Source organism: Vicia villosa, linkage group LG3, assembly GCF_029867415.1.
Source record: "Vicia villosa cultivar HV-30 ecotype Madison, WI linkage group LG3, Vvil1.0, whole genome shotgun sequence".
Taxonomy (NCBI): Eukaryota; Viridiplantae; Streptophyta; class Magnoliopsida; order Fabales; family Fabaceae; genus Vicia; species Vicia villosa.
Window position 1 is genome coordinate 66,663,513 of NC_081182.1, and position 11,949 is coordinate 66,675,461.

General features: G+C 35.6%; 2 protein-coding genes across 2 annotated transcripts; both read right to left on the reverse strand.

The window, feature by feature from the left end:
* Positions 1–4,714: 4,714 nt before the first annotated feature.
* Positions 4,715–9,087, reverse strand: LOC131661748 (nucleobase-ascorbate transporter 6). Its single transcript, XM_058931360.1, has 15 exons — positions 8,864–9,087; positions 8,589–8,705; positions 7,926–8,023; positions 7,655–7,831; positions 7,313–7,413; positions 7,122–7,197; positions 6,977–7,036; positions 6,665–6,849; positions 6,365–6,461; positions 6,071–6,157; positions 5,853–5,911; positions 5,671–5,762; positions 5,521–5,598; positions 5,253–5,413; positions 4,715–5,170 (listed from the first exon to the last, which is right to left on the reverse strand). Exons 2-15 carry the CDS (start codon positions 8,695–8,697, stop codon positions 4,952–4,954), a joined length of 1,599 nt encoding a protein of 532 aa, XP_058787343.1. The 5' UTR covers positions 8,698–8,705; positions 8,864–9,087; the 3' UTR covers positions 4,715–4,951.
* A 1,301-nt stretch (positions 9,088–10,388) lies between these two features.
* LOC131658245 (secreted RxLR effector protein 161-like) lies at positions 10,389–11,066 on the reverse strand. The gene has a single exon (XM_058927560.1). The coding sequence runs from the start codon at positions 11,064–11,066 to the stop codon at positions 10,389–10,391; it is 678 nt and encodes a 225-aa protein (XP_058783543.1).
* Positions 11,067–11,949: the final 883 nt, after the last annotated feature.

Genomic DNA, 11,949 nt, shown 5'->3' on the forward strand with positions numbered 1-11,949 from the left:
AGGGGCTCATTTGCTTCCGTCATGTCCATCAGTGGCTAGACTCCTTTACATTGGATAGGGTTATTTTCTCGATTGGGTTGACTACACTCAGATAGTTCAATTTTTTTGAAAAAATACCGAAAATTGTGAAATTTTAAGTAGTTTATTTTTAACTAACTTTTTTTGCCTTATTTATTTGTTTCAAGGAGGACCAGGGGTAAAGATGCTTCCGTTCTGGGCAGACTTGTAGATAGAGAGAAATCTCAAGCTCGGAGGGACGAGACAGAGGCTTCCCAGCTACGGGCGCAGTTTCGCACACCTCGACACTGGGCTCCTATAGTTGCTACTACGGAGGAGGCACATGTACATATGTTCATGGATGACTAGGTACCTGTAGGGGAGTCAGTTGTGCATGTACCCGCTATAGAGGAATCAACTGTGGAGAAGCAGGAACCCGGTGTGGAGGAGAAGATACCCGTTATGGAGGGTGTTGTTGAGGAGGCTCCTGCGATGGTTGATGAGGTTTTTCCTACTGATACAGACACCACGACACATGCATCTACAGATCCATCATTTCACACTTAAGGAGCCTTTCCAAGAGGACCTACTGACAGGTACGTGCTCACAGGATATGTTGACCATGTCGCATTCCGTATATGGCAGGCCGAGGCAAATATGTTTTTTTTTTAGGGAAAATCGCTCTTTCGCCCCCTGCCATATAGGCGATATTTGAAAACCCCCTCCCCGTAAAAAAAAGTTGCATGGATTTCCCTAACTTTTCCAAAATATTTTAATTTTAACCTTAAGCAAGACACATCTTTTTTTGATGATGTGTCCTTCTTAAGGTTAAAATTAAAATATTTTGGAAAAGTTAGTGCTATCAATGCAACTTTTTTTTTACAGGGGAATTTTTCAAATATCGCCTATATGGCAGGGGGTGAAAAAGTTATTTTTCATATTTTTTTATTACAAATTTTTCATTATGGCTCGATTTATAAGGAGATGACTATTACATTAGTTGATGTCTCATCGTTGTTTCATATTCCCATCGCTGGTACATTCTTCACTGGTCCTCATATTAACTAGGGGACGACGCTAGCACCGGTTGTAGAGGATCTGGAGGATGATAGAGGTGTGATGCTTGAGGAGTTTTCCTTTAACAAAGGCTTGCATCTTAGGATGTCTTGGCTGAGGGATAGGTATGATAAGCTTGTGGCGGCATAAAGGCATGAGGTTTCGCTATGGCGTACATGCAACATTTAATGGCATGTACTCTCTTTGCGGACAAGTCAGGTGTTTATATAGGTGTTCTCTACCTTTGGAGGTTCAGTAGCCTACATACTCCAAACTGGGTTTGGAGAGTGGCAGCATTGACTAAGCTATACACGTCACTTGGAGTTACTTCTCTGCATGAGACTAGACATCTAGCTGGTTATTTGAGCCTATTACAAGTATACTAACATTTCTTTTTTTGATTTTTACTTTGTTATTGGATGTCATGTTAATCATTTTTTATTCTTCATTGTTGGATATACGGGAATTTCCCACGCATCTGTGATAGGAGACTGCATTGTGTCCCAACGAGTGCTCCACTAGCGAGGAGATGGAAGGGCAGACATGCAGTTTATGTTAGTGTTATGGAGTACAGGATGAGGCTTGATGCTTTGGCAGTAGATGATGTCGTCTGGACACCATACTTGACACCGTCTCCATCGCCCGTTTAACGTTGCAACATTGTATTCAGGGCATATGAGATGGGAAAACCATGTGGCTAGACACCTGCTTGAGAGGTGTCTGTGATAGTTTAGTTTTGTCTAGTGCATCCCTCGTCTAATACCTGAAGTTCCAGTTGGTGAGATTGACAAATGGCTTCAGAGCCGCGTCATCAACTCTGCCCGTGAGATTCGAGCTAGCGCAGTTTCGGTACAGTATCCTTCATAGTACGAGGATGGTTACTTGGAGTGGTATCATAGTATACCACACCCTCGCCTCATACCACCGACTGCAAGGTCTTCTGATAAGACGACGTGCCGCCACAACCACCTCTACCTCCCGTAGGGGACGAGGATAGTCGCCTCCAGTTGATTGTTGTTCTTGCAGTAATCTCACGGGTTTGGTAAATCAAATGGTGAAATTTTTACAGGATTATTTAGGATAACTGACATATCCCGTATGGGGGCTATGTAGGCGTACTATATTTTGCATGTGTATATGTATATTTTATGACACAGACTTCTTATCACCGTACTTAATTATTGCATAATATTTTGGGGATTACATGATTCAAAGATGAACACAGCATAAAACAATACAACAAACATAAATTAAAAAACACTAAACATGAAAACTTAGGTACTACCAGATGATTATGGATGTTTCAACATCTTTATTATGTCGTTGACAAATCTTGTTATCTGCGCATCCAACTCGATCAGACTTTTAGTTATCTTAAGACGAAATGATTTTCACATGGCCTTGACTTCTTCGTCAGTCTTCAACTCAATCAAGTTGTATTTTACCCTTCCATTACTATTAAACCAATCTTCATGAAACTCGACCTTCCTCACACTCCTGTTATCAGTATCAGACTCTAATTCATTCAACTTGTTATTCAAATCGCCGAGAGATGTGGCGCCATCTGGAAGCTTGAATTCAATCGGAGGGTTGTTTCCATTGAAATACACTTCCGCCTTGATCAAAAATTGAGGAGACATTTTTTAGATGTATTTTTCTATAACATATGCCCCTATTTATACAAATGGCGATTCATTCTAGACCACACAAAATTGTCGGTGCAATCACAACTCTCCAAATATGTCGGCAAAATCCTGATTGTTGAAAAATTCCAAATGACTACACTACCGGAAATTTCAGTATACCACTAAAATTTTGGTACTCAGTGGTAAATTGAAATTTCCGGTAAAAATTTACCAATACCTAGAATTTCAAATGCACTACCGAAAATATTAATGTACCGGAAATATTAACGTCCGAAAATTTAGTCTGTATCGAAAATTTTGTTCGGAAACATTATTCCCCCTTCACCAAGAACATTTCTGGAATAATAAAAAATGGGGGTGTTAGGTATAATTTAGAGGGTGGCAAGTAAAATTCTCCTTAAAAAAACAAATGATTAAACCCAATAAAATGGCCAATAAGGCTATTTCGTAAAGAAGACAAAATTAGGAGATTTCTTATTCTACACCATACTTTCCAACACACCACGCGAAATTATAAAAATACCCTAAAAACCATAAGTATATTTTCAATTCGCATCCACACATATAATTTATTCTTTTTTTGATTCGTTCCAGAAATGCACTTCCGGTATAAAACCGAGAATGTATTTCCGTTTCTACACAATTTAAAATGTACTTCCAGATATTGGTCATATATAGGGGTGGGAATAGGCCAGGCCGGCCTACAGGGGCCTATAGCCTAGCCTACTTAAGGCCAGACCAGACCAGGCCTATTTGATAAAAAGGTCAGGCTTAGGCTTTTTTAAAAGCCTATTTAATAAAATAGGTCAGGCCTAGGCTATTAAAAAAGCCTATAAAGCCTTATAGGCCGGCCTATATTTTCATATATATTAAAATTAGTCTAAATAGGTTGGCCTATACATGCATATATATTAGAAAAAATGTTAAATAGATTGGTCTATATATGCATATATATTAGAAAAAATACTAAATAGGTCGGTCTAAATGTTCATATATATGCGACCTATAAGGCTTCTTAAGTAATATGAATTAATTGAAAACATTAATAAGAAAGAGGCTTTTAAATAGGCTTTCAGGCCAGACCAGACTTTTAAAAAGGCCAGGTCAGGTTGAAAAAACGAGCCTATAGTAGGCCATAGGCCAGGCTCAGGCCTTGTAAGTTTATCGTAGGCCAGGCCCAGGCCTTATAAAGCCTAGCCTAGCCTATTCCCACCCCTAGTCATATATAAGCTAGTTTTTTCTGTGCTCTAACGCCAAAACAAAACTGTTAATTAACTAATACTAAACTGAATTAAACCACTAAGTTCATAGATTAGTTATATGTGGAAATGGATATTGAATCAGAACTACATGCACTTATGTGAATATTTATGTAGGTACATTGCAGAAAAGCATACACTCGAGGAGTGTTGCGGCGGTAATGAATAGAACCAAAAAAGCATCTTTGTCACCATTAGGAACCGGAAATTCATTTCTGATTTCATACCAGAAGTGTATTTCTGGTTTTATATAAATACTAAAAAAGGTACGCACTAAAAATATGTTTTTAATTTTTAAAAGATATTTTAAAAATTACAGTGTTTTTCTTTTTTTCCATGAGACGAAATAAGAAAATCCCTAAAAATGTAAGTTATATTATCTATGCTTTGGAACAGAAATGGAGTTAATATAAGAGTGCAATGGATATCCAAGTGTTACACTGTTGTCCAAAGAAAACATAATAAATTGTTAAATCATTAAAATATTTTAAAAATTTAAATACGATATATGTATCCAATCATTAAAATATTTTTAAAATTTAAATATGATATAGTTGGATACATGTGATTGATAAGTGTGTAGATTTAATTTTAAAAGAATTTAAAAGTCTCTAAAATTACTAAAGAGTTATCTGAAAATAGGGAAGTCCAAATTTCTCATCACCTGGAAAATTTTGAAAGAGTGTGTTCTTTGGGATAGGTGGAAAATAAATACTACAGTAGAAAATACATTGCATGATAGGTGGAAAATTCAAAGAAATCAGAAGTGAAGCATGCACATTTACTAAGTCAATCCACTTTCTTGTTCAGAATTTACATAAACAAGGGCAAGAAAATAAATGTAATACAAAATGCTATAATAGAGTGGAGGAAAGGAAACTACTCATATGATGGCTATATATATAGCGTGTAATAAGATTAAATCTGATATTAGACCTTATATCTGCTGAAGATAAATCCTCCTTATCATTGACCTCTTTTGCTGCTGCACATTTAAACAGATGGAAAATACTTGTTCAGATTAAAAGGCAGTGAATAGAACTCCTCACTTCTTGAGTCACCCTTGAATGACTTGTACTTGTCCCACCAATGTTTTCCTCTGTCCTTTCTAATAGACGATTCGTTCTTATGTAAAGTGTTGTCGAGGAAATACGCCACAACACCAGCTACAAATGCTTTTGATTGGAACGGAACGTTGATTATATCGTTGAACTGTCATATACATAGAAAAATCATGAGTTTAAATTTGATATATCATTGACAGTGTAGAATATTATATAGATGTTATTTATACCCATCTTCCGCCGGTGTGGACCGGACCGAAACCGTTGATTGCTGTATACTCGTTGAAGTACTGTGGTATAGACAGGCCCAAGAATATTGAGAAGCCTAATATGAACTTTGTTCTAAAACTGTTAAGGTTGCAGAACTGAAGAAAACTAAGACCTCCAGCACCTACAAATCATGAATGAAAATGGAAATATTATACGATGTTTCTTTTTAAGTATCATAGTAAATAAAAGAATACGTGCATGTTTGAGTTTGTCGTAAATCAAACATACCAACATAAGCAAAGAATAAGCAGTACAGTGCAGCAATAATTGAAGGTGGGATAGAGGCGAAAACTGCTCCGAATTTTCCTACATAATGATGAAAGAAGTTTTAGGAATTGTTTTATGAAATTGCAAACTTATCGCACTTAATTCACTCACCGAGAATTGAAAAGAAAATCATGAATCCGGCAGATATCTGCACAACTCTTCTACTGCCAACACGCGTCAAAGCCAAAAGACCTGCGTTTTCTCTGTATAGAAAACAAAATAAATCACTTTCATTTCTACTAGTGTTTGCTTGCTCTTACTAAATAATACAAACAGAATAATTTCAGTCTTACACAGACACGGACGATCCGGTAATTGTTCCAAACAATCCTGATAACAGAATGCCAACTCCCTAGCAAACATAAAAAACACGCGTGAGGAATTATACTTGAAATTGAAAGTTCTACTTGATTGCTTGGTGAAAAATCATCATTTAATATCAAATCAATTAAGAGATTTTACCATTATTACAATTATCATTTATAAAAGCAAGATTTAGTTGTGTCCGTACCTGCCAACCGATACCTCGACTAAGAATAGAAGGTGGTAATGGCGTTGCACTTGCATACCTATATACGGCAATGAAAGCTCCGGTAGACTGTGAACCGAAAGAAACACACGAGTATATAACTTAATTTAACTTCAACATAAGTAAGCTTCGTTGCACTGATAAAATACCCCATAGTTGCGAAAAAAAATAACAACGGAATGTACAATTTAAGAATAATTTCTTCAAGAATAACAATTAAACAGAAACCAATCCTTACACCAATTAAAAAAGAGAATATCTTAAAACAGAAGTTACCTCTACAAGAGCAACAAAAGATGCCATCATCATGGCAAATGCTTCACCTGCATCAAATGTAGGTGCTCCCCATTGAAAGGGGTAGGGAACTCTGATCCTGCAAAATCAAAATACAAGAGAAATTATTCTCGATAATTTTAACTGACAAAACTAAGCCTAGAAAGTAGATTCCCGCTAAGAGTGATAAATTTTACAAGTATACACTTCAGTATAAATGCTTCGTAAAACTAAAGGGGTGTACACGGTTGCAATAGACAAAATGCTGTTAATGATCAAATTTAATAAAGTCACACAACTAACCAAGGAGCGGCATCTATAAGTCCAGCACGATCAGTGCGGCAGGATGACTGAGTTTTCGGTGGAGCACCGTTATAGGCCCCTCCAACGGTGAGTAGATGAGCATATATCCACACAATTACAATGGTAAATAAAACGGCAAAACGGTCAAAGATATTTTTCCCCGAATGTAACACGTGGGGCACATACTGCATGACAAGTGTAAAGAAGTTTAAAAACATATGTTTATAGAAACCATAATACTGCATGACAAGTGTAAAAAAATGAACGGAATATGAAAAGACACTAGGTGTATACAACTCGAAGGAACTCTACCTGTGAAACAAATACTAGCAATATAAGCTCTGGCAGTCCAATTTCGACACATTTAGCAACCTACACGCAACAGAACCATCAATGTTGAAATTTTAGTCAATTATTGTTAAACATGACCAGTGTAAGCATGTAGTAGAAAGCTTACCCCAGGAAAACCTAACTCGTACAACCCAAAACCAACAAGTGAAACTAACGGAACTGCTGAAAGTGGACTCAAGAACCTGCAGAAAAAATCAAACTTGTATTGTATCAGAACATTTGGCTGATCCAAATCTAATTGCACCAACCACTCAAACCAAAAATGTTATGGCTTGGTAGTAAGAATGTGAGACCAACCTTGCAACATTACGCCAAAGGCCACTAAAGCCTAGTACTATCTGAAGAGTTGAAGCAACAATAAGAGCACCCTGAACTGCCCTCATTATCTTCTTGAATTTCTGAATTGATTTCAAATAAAGCCAAAAAAAAGTTACCAAGCAGTTCCAATCAAATTATCTTCTTAAAGTTATGCAGTGAGCGAGTGTTAGCTTTTAGAGGCACAATACAAATCTAGTATGCAACATGATTGCAAATCACAGTCTCTATTTAGGTTTAAAATGTCACTTGAGTACAAAGTCTGTAATATAGTAAGCACATCAACCATGCATTATTTAGTATAGTTTGCTCTTCTAACAATACCTCTACTGGATCTGGTTCACCACTGAATCGACCAGCTAGAATAATCGAGATTGTGGTAGCCACATATGTATAAGACCCTCCAATTACTGCAGGTAGTCGACTTCCAAAGAGAGTTTGCACCAACGTATTAATACCAGCAACAAAAAGTAGAGTTTCAATAACTCTAGCCTTCTCCGCCTGCAAACAACAAACAAAATATTTTTCAATACAGCTTATTTTAGCCGGATTTTCATAACATTCCTCTTCCGAATCATAATTTGTTAGTCCTTACATTTCCACCTCCCATCTGAGGAACAAGAGCAGTTGGAATGAGCACAGTTGTGCCAAGCATCACTAGAAAATGTTGAAAACCGAGAAGTATAGCCTCAGCTGCATCACAAATTCAGAATATCCCCAAACTTGTCATTATCAGATTAACCAAAAAAAATAAACATAAAAAAAGCAAACTGAATCAATCAGTCTTAAGAAAAAGATTAGGCATAATAGAAGATTCTTAAAATTCTCAACACAAACTACAAATAATTAAGGAATATGTCATTCAAATTAATCAAATATTCCAATAACTAAAAATCCCTTTATGACATTATTCAACCACAAATTCTTGACTTTATACTTTACACCCTCAAGGATCAAATTTAAAAGTAGCAATCAAACTATTTCCAATCTAGATCTGGAAAAAAACTCAGAACAACTTTAGAAATTAGAATCAATGCTGAATTAATTACAACAGAAAAATCATAAAGTATGAAACCAAATCCAAACCAAACAAAATATTCCAAAGTAGGAACAAATTGACATCACAAAAGTTAGTTCTTGCTACTTAGTTTAATAAACTAATTTTCCTGAACTAAAAGTGGAGAATATAAAATTTTCCACAAGTATAATTTTTTATACATAAAGCTTAAAAAAAGGAGAAAAATAAAAAGAAACTAACGCCATGGAGGTGGACTAGTAATGCAGTAAGAAATGTTGGGAAGTTGATCCTTTGGTGGATGAGGTTGTGGTTCATCTGATTTAGGAGCTGGAGCTCCTCCTCCAGCCATAGCTTGTTCTAAGCAATGAAAACAAGAAGAGTGAAATGAATGACCAAAACCAGATCCTCAATGATAGTGAAATGTAGCAAGAAAGAGATGAGTTTAAGAGAGTGAAAAAAGTGGTAACAATAATAATAATTGATGAATTAAATTGAAAAGGGAAAGGGAAAAGCACCTTTTGAATGAAAGAGTGTTGATTAATCTAAAGTCAAAAGGAAAATGAGGAGATAGAGAGAGTGAAGTGTGTGTGTGGAGTAAAGGTGACTCCAATGGTGGTAAAAAAAATGAAATGATAAAGGTGTTGTATATAGAAACAAGCAAGAAATGAATGGAGATTCTTTTTTCTTTTTCTTTTTCTTTGTTTCTCTCTCTAGAAAAGTAATGTCTTTGTTGGTTTCTCTCTCTAGGTTTATGTTTTTCACTTTCCAACAAACGTTAGTCACATTTATTGTTTTTGTTTTGTACTAGTACTGTGTGTTGTGGTTTTTGTTTTGGTTGATATGAGAAAGAGAAAGAGAAATGAAATTGTTGTGTAAGAATGTTTAGTTGTTAAGGTAGGTATCAATTCTTTCTCATACCATACCCATGTGTAAGTGTGTGTACGTAAATCACAGATAAGATAAAATATGTATAGTACTGTAGTTGTAACACAGGCGTATAAAGCATGTCTAATACGGATGAAGTCAAACCGGTGGTAGCACTATTTTGACTCTATTTAGTGTTTCACATTCTTTAGTATTGAGGGTTGCAATTGCGGTGCGATAAGTGTGTTTAGAATTAAAGATAGAGAGTTAAGTTTTATATATGTTTAGTTTTGATGGGTGAGATAGAAAGGAAAAGACGTGTATTAATTGATCAAATTATGAATTAATCAAAAAATTATAAATAAAAAAGAGATAATAATATTTTTATTAAGATATTCTTATTATAAGTTGGTGTGTTTATATTTATTGTAAATATGTGAAAGATATTGAATTAGAGGGATGCAAATGATATTAATTAGAAAGAACAATTAAAAAAAGTTAATTTTTTTTTGTAATCATGTGAGATTTGGTGTTTATTCTCCAAGTCCTTTTGAATTTGGCAAACTATACGGTTGTTTAACTTTTGGAAGATGGAAAAATAATTTTAGAGTTGTAAAATTAATTTTGAATTTTTTTTGAGATATTTGATTTTTTTTTAAAACCATAATTGATTTTGCCTCTAAATAAGAATTTGTAATTTCTGAGTTTAAACGTGATTTTTACATTGAAATTTGATTTGTAACTTTTGAGTTTAATTGTGGTTTTTGTTGGAACAACCAACCACGAATTTTAGAGAGAGAGAGAGAGAGAGGGGGTGAAAATGATGATCATCTATTATTGAGATGCTCAAGGAGTATATACATATTTATATTAAAAATAACAGGAAAAAACTACAACTGTAACTGAAACGCTCCCGTAATAATTGATTACTAAATACTATTGTTTCAGTGTTGTAGTGTGGTAATTCATTTTGTTCCCACAGTAACCGGTTACGAATAAATTATGTTTCAATTGTAACTGGTTACAACCCCGCAGTAACTGGTTACAGACACTTGAATTACACCTTTTACTCAACACACCTCCTTAATTCATGTGCTACAAGTCTTCCATGCCCATATGCTTCTTCAATCTCTTGAATACTTTAATCGACACTCTTTAGGTCAGTAAGTCGCCTACTTAGTCTTCATTTCTATAATACGCCAACCTCAATCTTCCTTCACTAATAAGCTCTCTGAAGTAGTGAAGTCTCATTTTAATATATTTGTTTCTCTCATGTGTAATGGGATTCTTAGCAAGGTTTATAGCGGAAACATTGTCAACCATGAGCATTACAATCTCTCCATCTTCACTGAATAGTTCCTTCAATAGATTCATCAACCTTACAGCTTGCCACGCACACAACGAAGTTGCAATATACTCGGCCTCACAAGAAGAAAGCGCCACTACCGATTTCTTCTTTGAAAACCATGAGATTGGTGTTTCTCTAAACATAAAGATGTATTCATCCGTGGATTTTCTGTCATCTTTATTTTTGCACCAGTTAGAATGTGTATATGAAAATAAATTATACTTTATGCCCTTGTCTGTTGTGGGAAACAAAATTCCACATCCAATAGAACCTTTGATGTATCTTAGGATCCTCTTGACTGCTACAAAGTGAGACATCTTCAGTATCTCCATGAATTTGCTCATAATTTCGACACTAAAATCCAAATTTGGTCTCGTATTGCACAAATACCGTAAAGATCCAATCAGCCTCTGATACCTAGTTAGATTAACATCCTTCTCGTGCTCATTCTTTGACAGTTGTAACTTTGGTTCAGCAGGAGTAATATCAATGTTACAATGTTCCATTTAGAATTCTTCAAAATTTCAAGAGCACACCTTCCTTAGTTCATGAGCAATCCCTTATTGAACTTGTGAAACTCAATGGCAAGGAAGAATGTCATGAGGCCTAGGTCGGTCATCTTAAATTCCTTCATCATTTCGGCCTTCAACTCAAAAATGCAGCCTTCATTGTTGCTCGTAATCATCAAATCGTCCACGTAGAGACAGAACTATCAATCCATCATTTGCATCCTTCTTCACATTCACACCATGTTTGGATACGCATTTGTTCAAGTTTATCTCTTTTAAGAAACCATTTATCTTCTTGATCCAAGCTCTTGGATCTTGTTTCAAACTGTACAAAGCCTTATTCGACCTATACAACTTTGATTCTTGGTTTTTCACAACGAAACCAGGGGGCTGCTCCACATATACCTCCTATTCCAACGGTTCATTCAAAAATGCACATTTGACGTCCATTTAAATAATGGACCTGTTGTTACTGTTTGCAATCCCAACAATCAATCGGACGGTCTCTATCCTTGCTACCACTGGGAATACTTCCTCGAAGTCTATTCCTTCCGTTTGCAAAAACTCCTAAGTACTAACCTAGATTTTTGCTTCACAACCTCTCATTTGGGATTTGCTTTGACCTTGTACACTCATTTCACACCTATAGGTTTTTTCTCTTGAGGCAAATCAACTATCTCCCAAGTCTTGTTCTTCTCACTCAATTTCAGCTCCTCCTTCATAGCACAAATTCATTTTGGATCACTAAAATCCTCTACTGTTTTAACGGGTTCAAATTTGGCCATGAGTTCAAAATGGACGAACTCACCATAGTCATTAACTTCGTTATCTTGGAATAGATATCAATCTTGGATTCTTGCAGGCAAATCTCTTTTCCTTG

Coding starts and splice junctions, on each gene's coding strand:
- LOC131661748 (XM_058931360.1), bottom strand. CDS start 8,697: ATGGCTGGAGGAGGAGCTCCAGCTCCTAAATCAGATGAACCACAACCT. Junction 7,198..7,312: donor CTTTGGCGTAATGTTGCAAG/GTTGGTCTCACA, acceptor TTTTTTCTGCAG/GTTCTTGAGTCCACTTTCAG. Junction 5,171..5,252: donor TCCACACCGGCGGAAGATGG/GTATAAATAACA, acceptor TGTATATGACAG/TTCAACGATATAATCAACGT.
- LOC131658245 (XM_058927560.1), bottom strand. CDS start 11,066: ATGGAACATTGTAACATTGATATTACTCCTGCTGAACCAAAGTTACAA.